Below are 23682 nucleotides of genomic sequence, written 5' to 3'. Positions count from 1 at the left end.
TGTGTGTGTCAGTACATTCCCACTGATATTTCTTTTTACTGTGACGCGTTCAGGAGTTAACAGTGATTAGATCCAGTGAATGCCCAAGCCAGGCAGCATGACTAAGTTTAAAAATTATACTGGAAGGACCAATGAATTTTGTGTATTCCTTGAGGTTTGTACAACATCTAACCGTTTTGGTCTTACTCTCAGACTTCAACAATGGCGACATTTTGAAGGCGGGACAGGGGCGTGTTTGTCACCTTCCATTGGATGACATGGAGCCCTTCAGCCTCACAGTCAACCCCCTGAGTGACAGCCTTTCCCTGCTCAGCCTGAGCAGTGAGAACCTGCAGCTGAGCGGCGACTATGCCCCTCCAGACCAACAGGAGGAGCCCCAGAGCTCCGACTCCAGTGGCTCCAACCACTCCACCATCGACAACGGCAGCTTTGAAGAGCCTGAGGTGGTAGGTGAAGGTGGTGCTGTGAACAGATGTGACTTCACGGGAGAACTGACGGAGAGTGCTGTGGAGGATGAGGAGTTTATTGTGGAGGAGGAAGTGTCGGTGGTGTTGACGGAGCTCCTGGACAGGGTAGAACAGACGCTGGAGGAGAGCTCCACAGACACCCCCTTTCCCACTGAGGCCTGGCCACAGGCAGAAACAGACAGCACCAACTCTTCCTCCTCCACCTCCACCACTGACATCTCCACCTGCCAGAGGCTGACCAAGGGGCCCTTCCCCACCTACAAGCAGCGCAAAACACTACCAGAGCTGGTGGCCGGAGGCACACTGGGGTTCCTCTCCATTGCCACCAACACCACCTCTGAAACCCCCACCCCCATGGCCTCCACCACCACCCCCACCCCTGCCTCCGCCCTGCCCAGGTCCGAGGACCACCGCGAGGGCATCACGCGCCACAGCTCGTCCCCCTCCATCGTCATGCTCCCTGACAGCAGCAGCGGCAGCATTGGTGGTGTGGGTGGCGGGGGGAGCAGCGTGGGGGGGTCGTCGACGGATCTCAGCGTCCTGCAAGCGGACGACCTGCAGGCCCGCAAGCGCAGCCACAGCAGCACGCAGCTCAGCCTGAAGGGCAAGATCATGGAGCGCCTGGCGGACAAGTCTCCGGGGGCCAAGCCCAAGGTGAAGAAGATCAAGAAGAAGGAGGAGGAGCGCAGGAGGCAGCAGCAGCAGCAGCAGCAGCAGCAGCACCAGGGAGACCGGAGCCGGCCGCCCAGCATCTTCTTCGGGGACAGCCTGGACCTCGAGAACTGGTACAGCTGCGGGGAAGGCGAGGTGTCCGAGATCGAGAGCGACTCGGGGTCTCCCAGCGGGGGCGCAGGGGGAGGAGGGGGAGCGGGGGGTGCCGGCGGGTCGAAGCAGCGGCTCTCCTCGTGCACCTCCCCTGCCCCGCCCCGCTTCAACATCCACCCGCTGTACCAGCACGTGCTGCTGTACCTGCAGCTGTACGATTCCTCGCGCACGCTCCACGCGCTCTCCGCCGTGGCTGCCATGCTGCGCGCCTCACCGGCCGCCTTCGTCAGCGCCATCGCCACCACCAGCATCAACCACACCTACACGCCGCAGCTCTCGCTGCTGCAGAACCTGCTGGCACGCCACCGTGTCTCCGTCATGGGCAAGGACTTCTACTGCCCTATCCCGCAGCAGGACGCCCACGCCCACCCCTTCCGCGGCGCCATGTTCCTGGAGGTGGTGCTCTCGCTGTGCCTCTACTTCCTGCGCAGCTACTACGCCGCGCACGTGGCCGCCACCGCCCAGGACCTGGCGGGCAACCGTGCCATGCAGCTGACCAGCGTGGAGGTGCTGACGCTGCTCTTCAGCGAGCTGGCCAAGGTGACCGGCGGCTCGGCCAAGGGCTTCGCCAGCTTCATCAGCGACGTGCTGTCCAAGTGCAAAGTGCAGAAGGTGAGTGCTGGTGCTGTGTATTAATCAGGGACCAAAACGCCCCCTACAGGTTCTCTTCAGAGGTACATCTCTCAATTGCTTTCCAAGTGCAAAGCACACAAGGTGAATGCAGTTTCTTTCTATCAGTCAGGGTCTCTTGAAAGTCACAGGCCTCTATCTCTAGAGAAGCTAGTTAGTAGGTTAAGTTAGTAATGCTCTTGTTGTACCACGCTACTATAAGTGTGTAAGTCAGTGGACCCTGTGGATGTAAAAAGTGAGCAGCATTAAATTAATTGATGTGTTTGTCGGTGTCCAGACATTTGACTTTGTATGGTCTGATTAAATAAACTCCCACTGGTGATTCACCTGCTGACTGATCTGGACTGTCAAGACTGTCTAGACTGTCAGGTCACAGGGAGGTGATATACTAATGAAATGTGTACTCTCCCAGCACTTGAACTATGGGCTACTTAACTATAAATGTTTAAATGTATACTAAAGACGTACCCTTCTTGTAGTGGACGAGGAAACACACATCAGTCAAGGAAGTATAAATAAACAAGAGCAATCCGAGATTTCTGACCTCCAGCAAGGGTTGACGTTGATAGTAAAGCAAGATCTATCTCTCGGGGCGAATGATTGACATTGTAGTAAAAACAAAGATCCGGATCACCCTGACATTTTAATGGGGATGTCCCAGGACCAAGATCCACCTCTTGTGAAAATTTCAGAAAGATCCGCCCAGTAGTCTCAGAGAAATCTTGTCCACAGACAGACGGACAAATAAATAAATAAATTAACGGACCCGATCGCATAACCTCCTTGCTGGAGGTAATAAATAAGAATATTCCATAAGTAAGTAATTGTATATGTATGTGTGTGTGTGTGTGTGTGTGTGTGTGTGTGTGTCTTTCAGGTGGTGCTGCACTGCCTGCTGTCCTCAATCTTCAGTGCCCAGAAATGGCACGAGCAGCGGTGCGGTGGCGCCAACGTGTCGGCGGTGGAGGAGGGCCTGTCGGAGGACAGCGTCATCAACCTGTCCGAGGACCAGCTGGACGGCTGCAGCGCCCTGCAGTCCCAGCTGCTGCGGCTGCTCCAGAGCCTGGTGGTGCTGGAGCACCGCGTCCTCTCCCCCTCCGACGACACCGCAGACGCAGGCTCCGGCGGCGGGGGTGGGGGTGTTGGAGGGGGTGGCGGGGGCGTGGGTGCTGGCGGTGGGGGTGCGAGCGCGGGGGGGTTCGAGCTGCTGGGGGTCGAGGTGGAACATGTGATCCCCCAGCAGCCCTTCACCTCGCTGCAGTACCAGCACGGGCAGCCCATCACGGCGCAGGGCATGTTCCTGTGCGCCGTCATCCGGGCCCTGCACCAGAACCACGCCTGCAAGATGCATCCGCAGTGGATCGGACTCATCAACACCACGCTGCCCTACATGGGGAAGGTGCTGCGCCGCGTGGTCGCCTCCGTCACCCTGCAGCTATGCCGTAACCTTGACAACCTCCTCCAGCAGTACCGCTACGAGACCGGCCTCACCGAAACAAGGTATCTTCAACGCAACTCCATACAATTTCATTGTGTTTATGACTGATGGTAAAATAAAGATAGTAATATGGCTACATTTTTCCATACATCCATTAATTAAGTGTACATTAATATGCTTAAGTTTAAGATATTTAACCAACGCTTTTGTCCAAAGTGACACAAATGGACATGCGGAGTTACATGTTTTTACACAGCTGCAACACTAGTAGCCCTGCTGAAAGTCTAGCCTCAACAATACCGTGTACCTCTGATATGTTGTGTGTCTTCACGTGGGATATGGTTCCATCTGCAAACATTGCCACTAGATGGCACTGTAAGACCTTCTGTGAACATTTGGAGTCAAAAAACAGACATGCATGAATGCAGACATTATGCATATGCATATGATTCTGCCATGCAGTAATAATGCATGACTGTGTGTGTGTGTGTGTGTGTGTGTGTGTGTGTGTGTGTGTGTGTGTGTGTGTGTGTGTGTGTGTGCAATGTGCAATGTGCAATGTGCAGACCCCAGTGGATGGCTTCCTGCATTCCTCCTGACCTGATTCTCACAGTTCTGGAGGGAGTAACAGCCATCATCCACTACTGCCTGCTGGACCCAACCTCCCAGTATCACCAGGTGGGGGCGCCAGACAGCTGCTGAAGAACCCTTCAGTACTACACTGCACCTGTCATTATAGTTTCAGTGCAAACATTTAATACCAAATGCTTAGTTCTTTTTCTGGCCCGTCTTTGTAATGTATGTATAGTTTAATGTAGTCTAGATTCTAGCTTCCTGCTTCTTTCGTGACTTCCTGATGACTTACTTGTTTCCGAATGTGTGTGCATCTTCTCTGTGTGTGTGTGTGTGTGTGTGTGTGTGTGTGTGTGTGTGTGTGTGTGTGTGTGTGTGTGTGTGTGTGTGTGCATGTGTGTGTGTGCATGTGCATGTGTGTGTGTGCATGTCCTTTAGCTCCAGGTGAGTGTGGACCAGAAGCACCTGGCAGAGGCGCGTGCAGGCATCCTGTCCATCCTGCACACCATCATGACGTCGGTGACGCTGCTGTGGAGCATTCTCTACCTGGTGGACAACTCCGACCGCCCCGCCACCGCCTCCGCGTGCTTCAGCTCCAACATCAACCTTGGCTCCACCAAGGTAACACAACACACACACACACACACACACACACACACACACATAAACACATATCCTGGGATTTGATGCTTGGGTGGTTTGTTTGACCTGGTGGTTTGTTATGATCTTTTGCTCTCTGGCGCCCCCCTCTGCGGTGGCAGAACTTGCGGCAGCAGATCCTGGAGCTGCTTGGGCCCATCTCCATGAACCACGGGGCCCACTTCATGGCAGCCATCGCCTACGTGTGGAACGAGAGGAAACAGGTCAAGAGCTCTGCCAGGAACAAGGTACACCCCTGCTGTTACTACTGACATTGTACCTATGTGTGTGTGCGCCTCTGTGTGTGTATGTGCGTTTGTGTGTAAATATGTGTGTACAAGCATGTGTTTAACCTGCTTACCTTTAAAGTTCAACTCAGTGTGCTTATCTAACTGTGTGTGTATATTTGTGAAAACGTGTGTGTGATGACCTGTGTTTGCAACATAATTGTTTAACCGTACCTGCATGTGAAAAATGTGTGTGTGTGTGTGTGTGTGTATGTGTGTTTCTCTGTGTATGTGTGTATGCATTTTTATGTACGTACACACACGTGTTGATTTATTTCAATGCATTTGTGTGTGTGTGTGTGTGTGTGTGTGTGTGTGTTTGCAGGTGATCCCCTCGGCGTGTGAGGAGCAGCTGCTGCTGGTGGAGCTGGTGCGGTCGGTGAGCGCCATGCGGACGGAGACGGTCATCCAGACGGTCAAGGAGGTGCTCAAGCAGCCGCCCGCCATCGCCAAGGAGAAGGTAGCCTGGCCCACCTGCACTGCTCCTAATGCTCTCATCACAACACTCTTCTCACAAAGCCACTTTGCTTCCTATGTCTTCTCACTCATTTAGTGATCTGTACCTTACTTGCAAGGGGCTTTGGATTAAAACATCTGCCTAATGACTAAATATAAAAACCTCCTTTGATACAATGGCGTGGGAACTTTATCCATGTAATTATGGACCCTCTCAGCCTTTGGCTTTTGTCCAGCTCCAACATTAACTGCAGTCTAATTAATTTAGTATTCTACATGCTGGAGATAGAAGGTCCCAGCCCTTTGACAGGGTTAAGAAAGGCTTCCTCTAGAGCTTTTCAGGCACAATCTCTCATGCAATACAGACAGAAGCTTCCTTTCATTCCCCTAGTGCTTTAATAGAGACATATGCAGGGAGGTCCAGATGATTTCGATTTAAGGTAACAGATACTCTCCATAGCCTTGAGGAGTGTCTCCACTCTAGACATAGTCATAATCTACACATAAAGATCCAAACAGAACTTTGGATTTGGTTCTAAACAAATACAGCAAAGGGATGTAATCTTTGTAGCATCCAGCAGAAGACTAATGCATGTGACCTTAGTTTGTTGACCCGACTCTCCTCTCGCCACAGAAACATCTCTCTCTTGAAGTCTGCATGCTCCAGTTCTTCTACGCCTATGTGCAGAGGTAAGCAGCACCACAGACTTTAGTGTGTCCACCTACAACCAAACTAGTGTGTGTGTGTGTGTGTGTGTGTGTGTGTGTGTGTGTGTGTGTGTGTGTGTGTGTGTGTGTGTGTAACCTCTGTCTGTGTGTGACATCTGACTGTGTGTCCTGCAGGATCCCTGTGTCCAGTCTGGTGGACAGCTGGCCGTCTCTTTTGGCCCTCCTGAAGGACTCTGTGCAGCTGGGTCTGCCTGCTCCAGGACAGTTCCTCATCCTGGGGTCAGTGCCCTCACTCTCTCAGTGCTCTCAGTGTGGTGTTCTCTAACTGAAGAATATGTCTGAGAATATGTGTCATACCTATATACTCCTTTTCAGGAAGCGAGTACTCGATTTGTAAAATGATGCACTTGTGCAAACCCCTAGCACGAGGATTGCCTGAGTGTTGTGTGTGATATGAGTGAAACTGGTGCTGAGTCTGCTGCCTTGTTGTCTGCAGTGTGTTGAATGAGTTCATCCTGAAGAACCCCAACCTGGAGAGCAAGAAGGACCAGCGGGAGCTGCAGGTGAGTGGACAGCTGCCTGGGGGAACCTTGCCCTTCCCTCTGATATTACCCTTGAAAATCAAATGGGCTTTCCCTATTTGAACTCAACATGTATGAAGAGGTATTGAAATTAAATTTGAGCTCGATATGTTATGAAAAGATAGTGAAATGTCCTCAGCACAACCTGAGTCTCAACTCTTCCCTTCCCTCTGATTTTAAATGAAGAGGGCTTTCCCTGTGTTATTAAAAGGAGAGGGGTCAGCGCTACAGCGGCTACATGTACTAGCTAAGGGACACAACTGAAGTGCTGTCTGTCAGCCAGAGCTACCCCTAACCATGAGAACCAGTCTATCCTAACGCCTATTTAAACTCAATAAGAATGCCCCCTCCTATAGAGTACTAACCAGGGCAGGAGACCCATGACCATCATCTCCATCATAATATCACATGCTTCTCACATTTTTGTAATGCTGTGCTTTGCTTGTGGTCTTTTTATCATGCTATTGCCCTAGAATGTCATCCAATACTTTGGGTGAATAGCATTTAAAAGATTGACTCCTCTCTGATGATGTGTTCAGGATGTGACTCATAAGATTGTGGAGGCCATCGGGACGATCGCCGGCTCGTCCCTGGAGCAGACCACCTGGCTCAGGAGGAACCTGGAGGTCAAACCCTCACCCCAGATTGTAGTGGATGGGACCACCCTGGAGCCGGATGTGGAAGGTGTGTGTTTCTGCCCTCGCCTGTATGTGATATGTTATAATGTGCACTGTTTTCATGTGTGCATGGTCTTTGTTTGCTAATTTCTCAAAATAGTTTGGTTAGCAATAGTCTTGTTTCTTTCGCTTTTGTGCAAAATTGTGTGTGATCTACGTATAGACATTTTATATGTCCATATAGAAGAGCATAAGCTGTAGTGTCCGCATGCTGTTGTCTTGTCTCACTAACTGTGTGTGTGTGTGTGTGTGTGTGTGTGTGTGTGTGTGTGTGTGTGTGTGTGTGTGTGTGTGTGTGTGTGTGTGTGTGTGTGTTTGCAGATCTCATGCTCACAGTGATGGAGGCTTCCAGCTTCACTCCTTCTGTGTATAGTGTTCACGCCCTCACACTGCTGTCTGAGGTAAACATCCCTAAACATGCACAGCACAGCACAGCACAGCACAGCACAGCACAGCACAGCACAGCACAGCACAGCACAGCACAGCACAGCACAGCACAGCACAGCAACTAACAGTACATGTGATGCTCCCCAGCCTGTGTCCCCACTCTGAATCGTACAGAGCACTCCAAGCACTTCATTTCACTCTTGATTGTGCCAATGTCCTCGTTCGCACTTCATCTTACTGAACACGCATGAGTCCTCCCGACACTCCTGAACACGACCAAGTTCATTTGTTAATTGCTGAACTGATAAACCAACCCAAAATAGCATGGCTATCCTATAGTAGCCCAGTAGCAAGGCTATCGAATAACGTGGATGTTTTGACTAGCTAGCTCAAAAGCTCAGGTGCTTAAATGAAGACCTACAGGGGTTTGTTTCCCCAACTAAGTTAATGTGACATTGATATAATGTAATTATCAATGTTGGTGGAGACACTTATGGAAGCCTAGATGTCTTTCAATCAAATCTATGTTTTTCATGCTACATGTAGCCTTTCGCCCTCCGCCACCTTGGCCAAAAGTTTTGATTTCTCCTACAAAGGGAGAGGAGGTAGGGATGCACAAACATAGTAATTCAGTGCACTCTATCTACATGGGGTGGGGAGTATGAAAACATTTAGCTCGCTAGCCGGGAGCTAGCCACTCTTTCATATACTACCTTTAAACAGTGGCGGGATTCCACTTGACCGCCTCGCATTCCTGTCCAACTCCTTGCACATCGATGTATTTCACAGGTAAATCCAAACACCTGGCCTGAACATGCCCTGTATTTTGGCACACCTGAACGCACCCATGGCAGATCCCCTGCACCACTGTTTAAAATCCATGCCACTGTGCCTGTAGAGAGCTCACCACCAGGCCTCTGTAGTGCACAGCTCACCTGAACACATCCTGCTGCTCTCCTCACCATTCTGTGGGTCAAGCATTAAAGTAACAGAGCTGATCGCCTTAAAATGGAGTCAGGTTTTTATCTGCAGAGTCAGTGCATTAAGATGTGCCCTTTCGTTTTTTGCTTTGTGCTTTCTCTTGCCTCCAGCAGTAATGGTGTGTGTACCTGTGTGTGTGTGTGTGTGTACCTGTGTGTGTGTGTCTTTGCCTCTGTGTGTTTGTGCCTGTGTGTGTGTGTGTGTGTGTGTGTGTGTGTGTGTGTGTGTGTGTGTGTGTGTGTGTGTGTGTGTGTGTGTGTGTGTGTGTGTGTGTGTGTGTGTGTGTGTGTGTGTGTGTGTGTGTGTGGTAGGTGCTGGCCCATCTTTTGGATATGGTGTTTTATAGCGATGAAAAGGAGAGGGTCATTCCTCTGCTGACAAATATTATGCACTATGTGGTGCCTTATCTTCGCAACCACAGGTACGGGCTGACTACTACTACTACTACTGCAGCTACTACTACTGCAGCTACTTCTACTAATACTTGTACTACTAGACATAGATATAAAAATTGTATGTACTTACACATTTACACTCACATTTAACTCACACACACACATACACATACACACACACACACACACACACACACACACACACACACACACACACACACACACACACACACACACACACTCCATCCATCCATCCATCCATCCATCCATCCATCCATCCATCCATCCATCCATCCATCCATATTTATCCATTTGTATGTGTTTTCCATCGGCAGTGCCCATAACGCCCCAAGCTACCGCGCATGCATCCAGCTGTTGAGCAGCCTTAGTGGGTACCAGTACACACGGCGTGCCTGGAAGAAAGAGGCCTTTGACCTCTTCATGGACCACACCTTCTTCCAGATGGACTCCTCCTGTGTCAGCCAGTGAGTAGGGAGCCCTCCCTGATATCTGACTCTTGTTTTCAGAGCTTGATGGGTAATGTAGTTTACCTGGGCATCCATGTTTCAGAGTCACTTTACACACTGTATGAGTCTCTAAGTTGTCACCTGTTCTTGATATTTGGTGTTTTTTTCTTGAGGATTTTTCCATAGGGTTGATGGGTAATGTAGTTCTCATACGTTGAACATGATTTGACTTCCCGGCTGTTGTGTTTTGCAGTTGGAGGGCCATCATAGACCACCTGATGACGCATGATAAGACCACCTTCAGGGATCTGATGAGTAAGTAATGTCTTTCCTTCTGATTGGTTCGTGTTCCTGACAGATAAAACAGACAGAAAAAGCATTAGATTAATGAGAAGGAGCTATTTGAGTGCTGTTCAGGAAAGTAGTAACTTTTAGAGGAAAGATCCCTTTGATTTCGGAAGTAAACGACTAGCTGTCAGGTCTATATATACAGCCGCGGAAAAAATTAAGAGACCACTTTGAAAAAAGTATCAGTTTTTCTTTTTTTTTTTACTATTTATTGGTATGTGTAAAATTAACACTTTTGTTTCTTTCTATAAGCTACTGACAACATTTCTACTGAATTTCAAATAAAAATACTGTCATTTGGAGCATTTTTTGCAGAAAAATGACAATTGGTCAAAATAACAAAAAAGATGCGTTTTTTCCAGATATTGATTTCTGATCTCTTCCTAAGTTGAAGCATAAGTATTTTGTAGTTTAAGAATGAATATGAACTTGTTTTCTTTGCATTATTCGAGATCTGAAAACATCTGAAAATGGTCATTTTTCTGCAAATAAATACTCTAAATGACAATATTTTAATTTGAAATTTGGTAGAAATGTTGTCAGTAATATATAGAATAAAACTAAAATGTTAACTTTACTTTAACTCATACCAATAAATAGTAATAATTTTGTATAATATAATTTTGAAGTGGTCTCTTAATTTTTTCCGCGGCTGTATATATGTATATATCAGTTATTGATAGAGAGTAATTTGAAGTTTGGAAAGTTTTCGCCAGTGGTATACATATAAACAGTTTAATTTGCCATGTACATCTACCACTGACGAAAGCTTTCCAAACCTAAAATTATTGTTTGTCTGTGAATATTGGTATCAGTGAACATTCAGCTGACGGCTGTAAAATGTCACTGCCAATATTAATGACATTGCCAATATATGCAATTAGAACTACCTTTATTTGTCGTGAGTGAAAAACTAAAAAACTGAAGAAACAGATATTAATACTGAGAAGAAGCATTTTTTTTTTGCTGTCACTGGAAAGTAATGACTTTCCCAAACGGTCAGAGTCAGGGTGTTGAAGACCAGTTCTCCGATTTATACGGCACAATTTGTATGTACTACTGGGAAAATCTTTCCTAACTGGTTTAAATCTAAGTTTGTGTTTGTCGTAGAGTATGAGCATACGTGAATGATCAGCTGACTGCTGTAAAATGTGACTTTCATTATTAATGACATTGCCAATGTATTCTATTAGTAATCCCTGTATCTGCTGTGTGTGTGTGTGTGTGTGTGTGTGTGTGCCTTTCTGCATGTTTACATTTCTGTGTCTGTGTTCAGCCCGCGTTGCTGTTGCTCAGAGCAGCTCTCTGAACCTGTTTACCAATCGGGACGCAGAGCTGGAGCAGAGAGCCATGCTGCTGAAACGCCTTGCTTTCACCATCTACAGCAGCGAGGTAGACCAGTACCAGAAATACCTGCCAGACATTCAAGGTACACACACACACACACACACACACACACACAGACACACACACACACACACACACACACACACACACACACACACACACACACACACACAAAAAACCAATACATGAAATAGTTGCTTGATATTCAAGATGTCCACCTGCACATACATACATACATACATACATACATACATACATACATACATACATACATACATACATATACACACACACATACACACATACACACGTACACACACACATACACACATACACACATACGCACACACATCGATTGATTTGTCTGTGTGTTTCTATGTCACTCCCCTGTCTGTGTGTGTCTATGTCACTCCTCTGTCTTGTGCCCTTTCTCTTCATTTTGTTCTGCATTTTGACTTTTTTCTGCATTTCTCTCTCTCTCTGTCCCTCCCCTCTCTCCCTCTCTCTTTCTCTCTCTCCCTCTCCTCTCCCTCTCTTGATCTCTTTAATTCTGTCTCTTTGCTCCCCTCCCCTGTGTGTCTGCCTCCCTCTTCCAGAGCGTCTGGTGGAGAGCCTGCGTCTGCCTGCGGTGCCCATCCTCCACGCTCAGGTGTTCCTGTTCTTCAGAGTGCTGCTGCTGCGCATGTCTCCCCAGCACCTCACTTCACTGTGGCCGACCATGATCACGGAACTGGTGAGAACACACACACACACACACACACACACACACACACACACACGTTTCCCAGTGGTGGACTGCTGGTACGAGCAACACACTTTCACGCCCACGCTCTCAGTCTCACATATACATAGGCAAAGGCACACCCTAGCTCACTTCAAATTCTACTAGTGCAAAACAGTGGAAGCTGACGGCACAGTGACTTGTCCCGGGCATGACCGGCAGGCAAGAACACTGACCCGTAAACACTTTGTGCTGGGAGGAGGCAAGGCAGAGTGGACTGGTCAAAGTGACATTGTTTCATATGGTGCATCACTGTGTCAGAGAGAACGAGTGAGAGAGTAAGAGAGAGAGAGACAGAAAGATGGAGGGGTAAAAGAGCGTGTTCTCCCTCTATGTCAGAAAGAATGATTGAGAGCAAGAGAGAGAAAGAAAGAAAGAGAGGGAGAGAAAAGAGAGAGAGCGAAAAAAAGAGACACTTTGACTTTTAAAACTTGAAATGCCATTGAAAACAATCAGTCTATTTCAGTAGCTGAAACAAAGCCTCCCAGAGAACTCCCATGGTAACCCTTACTCAGCATTCCTCCCTGAACTGAGCTAAGTTCTCCGTTTGCTGGTAGAACCTGTTCTCCACCACTGTTGTGGTCTCCGCTAGAGATTTAAACATGGAGATCATATCAATATGATGGTCTTCAGAAAAAAGAAAGAAAGAAAACGAAACACAGGAACAGGAACAAGAAAGAAAGACAAAAAAGAAACACAGGGACAGAAAGAAGAAAGATTGCAACGATCCCTCTATTTAAATCATCTCCTCCCCCTTTCAGGTTCAAGTGTTCTTACTGATGGAACAGGAGCTGATAGCAGATGAAGACATCACTAGGTAAACCTCAGACCTCTAAACTAAATTAAACTTAAACTAACTTACATAAAATACACTAATTATGGTCTGATATGGTCAGCCATTGCCTTTGACCCTGTGACCTTTCCCCTCTCCTGCAGGACGTCTGGGCCTTCTGTGGCCGGCCTGGAGACGACCTACTCAGGGGGCAACGGCTTCTCTACCTCCTACAACAGCCAGCGCTGGCTCAACCTCTACCTGTCTGCCTGCAAGCTGCTGGACCTGGCCCTTGCCCTGCCCTCAGAGAGCCTCCCGCAGTTCCAGATGTGTGTAACTCACACACAAACAGACACACACACACACACAAACACACACACAAACTCACACACAGACACAGACGACACACCAACATACACACACACACACAGAAAGACAGACACAAAAACCATAATTTGACTCAGGGTTAATCAGAAGAGCATCCAGCCAAGAGCGGTCTTTCTACTTGTGGATTAGACACGCCTGAAAGTGTTTATCCCTACGCATTGACTGGTCAAACAGCAGCAGTGGAGTTGCTCAGTGGATTAGCCCTGTTTCAGGACCTTGGGCAGCTCCACTCACCCAATGTGGAGCTTACCTCTGTGCTGCCAAGGGAGTTTTTTAGATGTTAGCGATTCTTTATTGCATTATTGTGTCTGAAGCTTTTAACTCTTTTGTCTGTGTGTGTGTCTGCGTCTCTCTGTGCGTGTGTGTGTGTCTGTGTGTGTGTGTGTGTGTGTGTGTGTGTGTGTGTGTGTGTGTGTGTGTGTGTGTGTGTGTGTCTACGTGTGTGTGTGTGTGTTTGGTTTCTATCTGCTCCACAGGTACCGCTGGGCCTTTGTCCCTGAAGCATCAGACGACTCGGGGCTGGAGGTGCGGAGACAGGGCACACACCAGAGGGAGTTTAAGCCTTACGTATTGCGACTGGCCAAACTACTGAGGAAACGAGCTAAGGTGATCCTGACTGCCGTGCAGAAATCAAGTCTTTCATAACACCCTCATACATGCGCCGCTAAAGCCCCTGGCATGTCTTCTATGTCAGTGAATCATGTAGTATATACAGCCGCGGAAAAAATTAAGAGACCACTTCAAAATGATCAGTTTCTCTGGTTTTACTATTTATTGGTATGTGTTAAAGTAAAATGTACATGTTAGTTTTATTCTATAACCTACTGGCAACATTCCTACCAAATTTCAAATAAAAATATTGTCATTTAGATCATTTATTTGCAGAAAAATGACAATTGGTCAAAATAGCAAAAAAGATGCAGTGTCTTCAGATCTCGAATAATGGAAAGAAAACAAGCTCATATTCATTTTTAAACTACACAATACTAATGCTTTAACTTAGGAAGAGTTCAGAAATCAATATTTGGTGGAATAACCTTGATTTAAAATCACAACTTTCATGTGTCTTGGCATGCTCTCCACCAGTCTTTCACATTGCCGTTGGGTGACTTTATGCTACTCCTGGCGCAAGAATTCAAGCAGCTCGGCTTCTTTTCATGGCTTGTGACCATTCATCTTCCTCTTGATCACATTTCAGAGTTTTTTTTATGGGATTCAGGTCTCGAAATTGGGCTGGCCATGACAGGGTCCTGATCTGGTGATACTCCATCCACACCTTTACTGGCCTGGCTGTGTGGCATGGAGCATTGCCCTGCTGGAAAAAACACTTCTCAGAGTTGGGGAACATTGTCAGAGCAAAAGGAAGCAAGTTTTTCTTCCGGGACAACGTTGTACTTTGCCTGGCTGAGGTTTGTAAAAGACCATAAGGATTGAACCAAAGCCGACTGGAGGGTCTCCTAGTTCGTCCAATTTCACAGTAGGTGCAAGACTCTGTGGCTTGTAGGCCTCTCCAGGTCTCCGTCTAACTATCAGACGACCACGTGTTGGGCAAAGCTGAAAATTGGACTCATCAGAGAAGACGAACTAGGAGACCCTCCAGTCCGCTTTGGTTCAATCCTTATGGTCTTTTACAAACCTCAGCCAGGCAAAGTACAACGTTGTCCCGGAAGAAAAACTTGCTTCCTTTTGCTCTGACAATGTTCCCCAACTCTGAGAAGTGTTTTTTCCAGCAGGGCAATGCTCCATGCCACACAGCCAGGCCAGTAAAGGTGTGGATGGAGTATCACCAGATCAGGACCCTGTCATGGCCAGCCCAATTTCGAGACCTGAATCCCATAAAAAAACCTCTGAAATGTGATCAAGAGGAAGATGGATGGTCACAAGCCATGAAAAGAAGCCGAGCTGCTTGAATTCTTGCGCCAGGAGTAGCATAAAGTCACCCAACGGCAATGTGAAAGACTGGTGGAGAGCATGCCAAGACACATGAAAGTTGTGATTTTAAATCAAGGTTATTCCACCAAATATTGATTTCTGAACTCTTCCTAAGTTAAAGCATTAGTATTGTGTAGTTTAAAAATGAATATGAGCTTGTTTTCTTTGCATTATTCGAGATCTGAAGACACTGCATCTTTTTTGCTATTTTGACCAATTGTCATTTTTCTGCAAATAAATGATCTAAATGACAATATTTTTATTTGAAATTTGGTAGGAATGTTGCCAGTAGGTTATAGAATAAAACAAAAATGTACATTTTACTTTAACACATACCAATAAATAGTAAAACCAGAGAAACTGATAATTTTGAAGTGGTCTCTTAATTTTTTCCGCGGCTGTATAAGCACCATGGTCCTTGTAACACATAGGACGGAAACATGGAAGCATATGGTGAAAAACATTGCATTTGAAAGACTCGTAATGCAATGGAATGAAAGGGGATTAAATATGAGTGAGATTAATTTTAATGTTTGCATTCCAGGAGGTCTCAATTGTCTTAATACTCATTTTCCCATCAGCCTCTCTAATCGTCACTCACTGGGGTTTCTTTCTTTTTGCCCCCCGTGCAGAAGAACCCGGAGGAGGACTGTTCCACTCGCACGCTGACATGGGAGCCGGGCCACCTGATGCTGACGCTGTACGTGATCCGCAGCATGGAGCAGCTCCTCCCCTTCTTCAACCTGCTCAGCCAGGTGTTCAACAGCAAGGCCGGCAGCCGCTATGGCCCCAGCCAGTGCCCCGCCTCCAGCGACAGCCCCTTCTCTGGCAAGGACGGCAAGCTGGAGAGCCAGAAGGTCTTCTGGAGCCGCGCGCGGCAGAACATCGAGGAGATGGTGGAGAAGGACTTTCTGGAGGGCCTGATCAAGACGTGACCGGACGTGACATGACATGACTTCACCACTAACAAAAGGGACTCTTTCAGAACATAATAAGGGACAAGCTGTACAGATTATCCAAACCTCAGACTGGGAAAAAAAGGACAACAAGGAGAGTGATTTAAAAATCAAAATAACGATAAAAATGAAGTTTGTACATTTTTTTTGTTTTGTATTTATAATGTCCTTTTTTATTTCCAGAAGCGACCCTATTTAACTTAAATGACTTTGTTTCTACATTGTGGAGCTGCTTTGACTACACTGAACTTGAGAGATTTGTGAGCCCCAAGGGACTGTGAAGTTTCTGTGTGCCATTCCATATTGACGTGATGTATTCAATTATGACAAACCAATATTTCATGAAAACATACACAGGAATCATTAACATTTCAGTATGCATCCAGTAACATAGACAGTAGCCTGATGATCCTGCCACGGAACTGCACATCATTTATGGAAAACACAGCATATCATTCCTAACCAAATATCGTTGATAACGCATTTCAGTGTCTGAATTTATCAATGTTGCAATATATTTTTGCTGTAGGGGGTTCTATCTCTTCAGGAGCATGGGGAGAGAAGGAGGGAGGAGATTCTGATTGGGGAACTCATGGAAAATACAGACCCTTTAGATTATCTGATCAGTTCATCAGGTCACAATGCTGACATGTTTTTGATGTATGTTGAAAGAAATCTTGTGTGGCTTGGAATAAAATAATTTAAAAAAAACTTTGTTATAATGGGTGGTTATATTGGATATTTGCTTTGAGTATTTTCAGACATGGGGACCAAGGGTGGGTTATTCGGAGGGAGTCAACATGTTTGCTGTTCTAAAGATTGAGAACACAAACTGGACTCCAATGATTTAAAGACCTTAAAATGGGTTGCACACGTAAGGTCTATGAGGAGTAATACTCTTCACATGGATATTTAACGTTTCTGGATAGCATACAGCATTGTCTTCTGTCTGTTATATAAGTCTTAACATAAAAAATGTATGAAAGAAAATCCAAAGACCACTTGGGTCGTACTCAAATAATGTGCACATATATGCAGTAGGCTTTTTATTTATTTTATTGATAAAATCCAGATAGCCTTCAATATAACCTAGACTGAATACTATGATTTTCTCTTTCTCACAATTTGAAGAAACATTGTGTGTTTTCTTCGTTGGTGTTTTGGAAAAAGTTGCGAAACATGTTTGAGAATGGCATAACATACCAAGTTTACCCTCATGCATCGCCCAATGTCCACTATTTGGCTGATATTGGAGTATCTTGGGAGTGGCGGTGTTTTCTCTGTTTTCAGGTTAGTGGGTCTGCAGCGGCATCCTTTCGTAGAGAAAGGGGATGCTACCAGTCATTAGTGACGTGTCACCTGACTCGGATGAGTGGGAGGAGTGCTATAGTAAATAAATAAATAAATACATATATCCAGGGAACGCAAATTCACCAAATCACCATCTTCCATCTCCTTAGTTTCAGGCGTAGCCTGTCGTTAAAGAGTGGAAAAGGGGTGAGAGGAAAGGCATCTTTTGCTTTTTTAAATACCCGGACATGAAGAGGATAAACAGGAATTTGACAACTCAGGCAATTCTGTGCTGAAAACTGGGTTCGTCGTGGAGGTTTAATCCTTGAACGGGAGGAGAGAAGGACATCGACTGGTCCAGCATCCCACAACCAGCCGTCATTTTCTAAACAGGCTAGGCAACGAATAGCCCATCTACGCTTGGCTAGAAATATCGTGACAGCTTCTCAAAGCGAATATCTTACATCCCAAGCTTTCTTTTGACAGCATCCAATGAAGCCTACAAAACCGATTTGTAGAGCACCGTTTTAGAGAACATCTGCCCCACAACGCTTTAGGACCGCTAAATCGTTGCATGCTGTCAACGAATGATATTTTGAAGTAGAGCAGTAAAAATCAGGTTTTGATATATTTTGATACATTTTGCTTAGTGACAGCCAGGACCGTAGATGGAAGAACGTTGCAGCCTTGCTTGTTTTGCACGTCGAAGCCTTATCCACATGCTCGTTTAGTTCCTGGTTTAAATACATAAATACGTCAAGGACGCCGTCGGGGAGGACCTTGGGAGCAAGTTCTGGAATATACGTTATTGAAGAGGGATAACAGCTTAATTTCTTGAGCTTCGACGTTCGGGTGAGAAGATGTCGGGGCAGACTCTGACGGATCGCATCGCAGCGGCGCAGTACAGCTTAACGGGGTCGGAGGTGTCCCGTGCTGTCTGCAAATCTACCACTCACGAGCAGACGGCTCCTAAGAAGAAACACCTGGAATGTAAGTGTTCCGTGGGTTGGGCCACTGCAAAACAACACTGTGTATATGTGTGTGTGAAAGAGCGATAGAGAACGAGGGAGAGGCCAAATGACTGTAAGCGGTGTGTGTGTGTGGATTCTTCATCCAGCAGTTACATTCAACATAAACATAAACCCTAACACACATATGCGCGCATACATTAAGAGACACTCAGTCACTTACAGTTAATTTGATCTATTAGAGAGAAACGCCATCATTCAGAACAGTTGTGTATGTTAATTGTGCCAAAGTCCTTTGTGCCCTGTCTTGGCCTGTGTGCAGATGGGGGGAGGTGGAGACACTACTTAGCAGCTCCTAATGGAACCGCTCTGTTCCACATCAGGGTTAGCTCTGTCTCAGAGACAGTCATGAGTAGCCTACTGCTCTGGACCTTGTAGGGTAGTAAACATGGCCGCCCTCAAGTCCCTGGTGATATGGATAGGGCCAAGAGGAGCCTGCTGGACTGGGGGGGAGAGGGCTGGGGAGAGGCGGGAGCAGGGCCCCCTTAAGCTGGTCCTCCCATGTTGGAGATTAGCACTTATCCATTGTTCTCAATGGAACTTTCACTCAACATCAAAACATCCACCCCCCTCCCTTCTCTCTAACACAAGCCCTGACTGTACATGACAGTCTTTTAAATAGGTCATGGCAGATAGTTCACCTTCACCACAACTGTGTAGCTGAATGGATGCATTGCCTTGACAACTGAAGCCACTATCATGCTAGAAGAAGGTCAAGATCAAATTATTATTTTTGAACAGTTATAAACATATTTAATTAGTTTATACAAGCTGGATTGATTAAGAATGTGGTTATTACTGTCATTTCCATAGCTCATACCATCGGAGTATAATGTTTACCAGCAGGGAGGGAAAAAAACATTATGAGGCCTATGTTGCTCTCAGAGCCCTTTAGGCCATTCGCCAGGCATCACTAAACACCGCGCTGCAACCAGAAGCATAGGCTGTCGATGTTCAGGAAGTGGCAGACCAGAGCAGTCTACCTGCAGATGAGGTGGAACAGTGGGTCAGGGGTGCCTGAGGGGAAGCAGCCAGCACACCAGGCTGTCTGAGGCTGATCAATAATGTATTCATAATATACAGCCTGACACATCTTAATTATGTGGTGCACCACATGGTTAGTAAAAGGACCAGTAAAATACCTTTGCTAGTAGCTAATGATGCGGTGATGCACAGGCGCTTTCAAACATGGTAGCTACCGGTATTATGGGCGAGTAGCCTTGAAAAACCCAACCCCAAAACTCAGTGTGGTTGGAATTTCCAAGAATGCATAGCATTCACCAGCCTTCTTTCTCCATTCTCCTCACTCAGTCTCCTTGTGTAAACGTACATTGACAAATTTGTAACATGTCCTTGTGTCAGTAGCGGTGTCCTTAGTTTGAAAAGCATAGATTAGAATATTGCATGTCATGGGCTTCTTGAGTGAGGAATAGTTTTGTTACCTTGATTTATACAATCGGTTTGCATTTGCAAACATTTTCCCTTTTCCCTTTTTGAGAAAACACAAAGTCCATCATTATTGTGGAGCTGCCTAGTGTCAGTCTAGGTAAAGGCTGGCAAATCAATGCCCTCCAAACAGGCTTCATCAGCATCATAAAAGGGGAATGTCTGTGGCAGGTGGCCCAGAATGCCAGTCGTGCCCCACCATTTCCTGTGTCTAGGGACTTGGAGTAATCAGACCATGTCAATTAGACCAAATGGCTCCTGCTTGGCACTGCACTGTGTGTCTCTGCTTGGAAGTCCACATCTTCTGGGTTCCACTTAAACATTTTCTGCTGTGGCTTTTTTTTAATATTCCATTATGCTAACTGAAACGCAGAGAGCCAAGTGCTGCTTGATATGTGTTCTCTTTGACTTTCTATTACCTCACTTCATTATCAAAATCGAGACAGGAAAAGGATCAGAGTCCTTTCCTACTTTCCTTCTGCCCCTCCCACTCAGTGTCTGAGTACAGTGTGTGTGTGTGTCAACGGTCTTTAGAATATTGCTGAAACTGCTGGCGCAGCATCCTCTGTCACTGGAGTCTGACGTGACTGTGACGTCATGCTGATGTCACCCCTGGCATTAGGCTGTGATTGATGGGGCCTCCAAGCTGACATCAGAAAGTCCGCCTTCAATGTACTTGGGTTAGCGGGTTGCCGTCCAGTCTCAGCCAATCATTGTCTCCCTCTGGGTAATCAATAGTGGTTTAACTGAGCTTATCCTAAGGAGAAGAAAACAAATGCAAGATTTAAGATACATTTATTTCAAGCTCAGCAGCATATCTCTGCTAATAAGCAACACTATCAGTGAAGAGTGGCAAGTTACCATCAAGGACTAAATTGTAAAAGAGATAGCTAGACAGCTAGACTATTATCTTCTCATCAGATGTCATGCCTAACATAGACAATAGCCGACTTCCAAATAGCCGACTACCAAATTCCTTCGGTTCCCTACCACTACCAGGTTGCCTCTTTCTAGACTCCAATAGAATGTGAGAGAAAATTGGCCCTTCAGAGGAACTTAGCTGTGGTCTTTGCTTAATGTGAGTTCCTTGTGCCACTGCCGTAGCAACTATATTATCTTCTGCGCGCTGATAGACATCTTGAAATATTTTCGTTTGACAAGCAGGCTAGCAGCTATGTAAGGAAGAGTGACATTTATAACTCAGGCAGAAAGACTGAGCGAGCAAGAGGGAGCAATAGGAAGAGAGAGGGGTAGAGGATGGGTGTATATGAGAGAAAGATTGACAGACAGACAGACAGACAGACAGAAAGAGAGATCTGACAACTTACAGTACTCTACAAAAGGCATTCGGCATTAGTGTGTCAATGGACAATATCACCTATATCATCTGAATTATTTTTGCTAACACTGAAATAGTTTTAAGCATTTGCACTGTATGTTGCTTATTGATAAGTCAAAACTATTCATGTCATTTTGAAAGCACTTTACAGTACAGTTTTAAACGTGTCTAAAACTTTTGCACAGTACTGTATATCTTCACCAGAGCGTAGAGCCTTGCCTCTCCGTCTCTAGTCTATTGTATCCTACCACATCTGTCATGTAAACATGATCTACTGTAGCTTAAGTTGCCGTTTGTTTTGTTTATATTTGCAAAGGATTTTTTGCTTCCTGCTTTATAAAAAGTGTATAAAAAGAGGATTGAATTATCAACAGTTGAACTTCTAGGAAATACGCAATACAGATTTTTGTAGGATAATCCTAGAAGCCTTCAGAAAGCTCAGAAAACTAGAGATTCTTCGTATAATCTTTTCCATTTAAAGAATCGTTCGGTAACGGATGAGCTCTTCATGACTGATAACTGCCATGAGGTAGCTCCATCCACGTTTGTGTTTTGTAGTACCACATGCTTCTGTTTGTCCCGCCCCCATCTGACTCTATTAATTCTGACCTGAATTCTGCCTAAGGTTTTGGGATTATTCTGCTTGTGTTTCCAGATTTCTTTGTTTCGTTCTCTTTTGACTTCTCAGACCACTTAAAAGATTTGATTTGTTACTCTGGATTATTTGGTTTTGACCTGGCTGGAACACTGATTACTGTTTACAAATCAATCTTGAATTCACTTCATCTGGAGTGCAATTGGGTCTTTGCCTGTGAGATCTAACAGGAATCATCTGGCAACGGTGCTCCATCGGAATACTGCCCTGCTAATAGCAGGTGGTGTATCGTTTCTTTAGAATAATTTATACCACTGAGAGGCTACTGAAGCATGTTACAGTTCATCCCTCATAAGAGCTCCTGCAGGAGCGGCTCTCTAATGGAGAATCATCATTAGTAATGAGCAGTGCTCCTTCAGAAGCTCAGAGAGCCAGTGGACTGTGACCATCCCCAGCCCCCAGCCTATGTGTCTCTGTGGGGGAGAGAAAGATGTCCCCCACTGATCTACCTGTGTGTGCGTGTGCGTGTGCGTGTGCGTGTGCGTGTGCGTGTGCGTGTGCGTTTGCGTGTGCGTGTGCTTGTGTGTGTGTGTGTGTGTGTGTGTGTGTGTGTGTGTGTGTCTGTGTGTGTGTGTGTGTGTGCGTGTGTGTGTGCGTGTGTGTGTGTGTGTGTGTGTGAGTGTTTGTGTGTGTGTGTGTGTGTGTGTGTGTGTGTGTGTGTGCGTGTGTGTGTGCGTGTGTGCAGAGTGAGTGCTATTCTCCAGAGACGGGGAAATTGAGTTCTGTGAGAACTGAAATGTGTAGTGGGCGACGAGGGCAATGGCAATGAGCTGATATTCTGTATGTTAAATACATCACATTAAATCAATGGGTCTGAGAGTGGTGGTGTAAACAATGATTGGGCCATAGTTGGGACTGAAGAAGTCTTGCTCAGAATGGTTGGAGGATTTTGGAACACAAGAATGCTCTACAGCCCTATCTTGGGATGTTGAAATTTGGTGGCACTTGTTACAGAATATGCCAGATGCTCTCTTGAGTCATGAGAGCCATTTTGGCATCTTGTTCCTGTGAGATGAGACTGATCTATTGTGTTCTGTGAAAAATGACGACTTCCTCTTCTGTCCCAGCTGTCTTCTTTGTTCCAGCAGTGCAAGTAGCTGCTATAGATTTAGCTTCCTATTTTTTTTCCGTACATCCTCTGTTTTTCTGCCTTTCCCTGTTCTGCCAGAACCTAGTTTTTTTTTGGTCACACAGGCTTTTTCTAAATAACAACACAACATTTTTAAATAGCAGTGAACTGTAGATCCGCTCCAGCTGCATCTGCTATCCCAAAACACATGATGGACATGCTTCACATATGAAAGGAGAGGGTAAGGCATTTACATTGTACAACGTCCTTATTAGGCGTCTACATGACTAACAACATTAGCGCTAACAGCTAACCTGCAGTGGTTGATGACTAGAGACTATGCCAGCTCTGTGCAGATAGTACTCGACATGGCTAACAATGCTTGTGCTAACAGTTAGCCTACAGTGGTTGTTAACCAAATGCAAATTCTTATGTGCTGATATACACAAACACACATGCATACACATTGCACTCTCTCTTTTTCTCTTTACACTTTGCTTCACACATACATTTCATCTCCTTCCTGAGGGTGTCATGGAAAAGTGACAGCAGGATATGTGTGTGTTTGTGTGTGTTTGTGATTATTTGATGAATATTTCACCACCACTAATTACTGCCTGACTCACAGTGTTGTCTTGATGACAGACACGCTGTCTCTCACTGCTTCTGCTTTGTATGAGTGTGTATCTGTGTATGTATGTGTATGTATGTGTCTGTGTGTGTATTCACACAAGGTTGATGTCTTGCGTGAGGTTAATTTATGTGGTTTAAAGAGTATTTGTGTTGGTGGCAGTGAGACCTTGGTAATTGGTATTGTATGAGGTGTAATTGAGGGTGCGTATCATTTATTATTTGTGTCT

The 23682-nt window shown here is 45.9% G+C and overlaps 2 protein-coding genes across 2 annotated transcripts in view; both read left to right on the top strand.

Moving 5' to 3' along the window:
* The window catches only part of dop1a (DOP1 leucine zipper like protein A), a 33355-nt gene extending 16810 nt beyond the window's left edge, over positions 1-16545 (top strand). Inside the window, exons 20-39 of the mRNA XM_080857851.1 lie at positions 193-1904; positions 2800-3422; positions 3927-4038; positions 4372-4554; positions 4695-4820; positions 5185-5319; positions 5950-6005; positions 6159-6263; positions 6481-6547; positions 7105-7249; positions 7564-7643; positions 8922-9031; positions 9341-9490; positions 9726-9787; positions 11097-11249; positions 11764-11900; positions 12710-12765; positions 12885-13049; positions 13584-13713; positions 15672-16545. Of these exons, the coding sequence (XP_080713977.1) occupies positions 193-1904; positions 2800-3422; positions 3927-4038; positions 4372-4554; positions 4695-4820; positions 5185-5319; positions 5950-6005; positions 6159-6263; positions 6481-6547; positions 7105-7249; positions 7564-7643; positions 8922-9031; positions 9341-9490; positions 9726-9787; positions 11097-11249; positions 11764-11900; positions 12710-12765; positions 12885-13049; positions 13584-13713; positions 15672-15974 (4610 nt within the window). The 3' untranslated portion in view covers positions 15975-16545. The remainder of the gene's footprint in view (positions 1-192; positions 1905-2799; positions 3423-3926; positions 4039-4371; positions 4555-4694; positions 4821-5184; positions 5320-5949; positions 6006-6158; positions 6264-6480; positions 6548-7104; positions 7250-7563; positions 7644-8921; positions 9032-9340; positions 9491-9725; positions 9788-11096; positions 11250-11763; positions 11901-12709; positions 12766-12884; positions 13050-13583; positions 13714-15671) is intronic.
* A 1600-nt stretch (positions 16546-18145) lies between these two features.
* snap91a (synaptosome associated protein 91a) overlaps positions 18146-23682 on the top strand; it is a gene marked incomplete at both ends in the record, with an annotated part of 48962 nt that continues 43425 nt past the window's right edge. Inside the window, one exon of the mRNA XM_080857391.1 lies at positions 18146-18275. Coding sequence (XP_080713517.1) covers positions 18146-18275 — 130 coding nt within the window. The remainder of the gene's footprint in view (positions 18276-23682) is intronic.

Source organism: Sprattus sprattus (genome assembly GCF_963457725.1).
Source record: "Sprattus sprattus genome assembly, chromosome: 19".
Classification (NCBI taxonomy): domain Eukaryota; kingdom Metazoa; phylum Chordata; class Actinopteri; order Clupeiformes; family Clupeidae; genus Sprattus; species Sprattus sprattus.
Note: the sequence above shows the minus strand (reverse complement) of the source record. Positions and strands in the feature narration are given on the sequence as shown.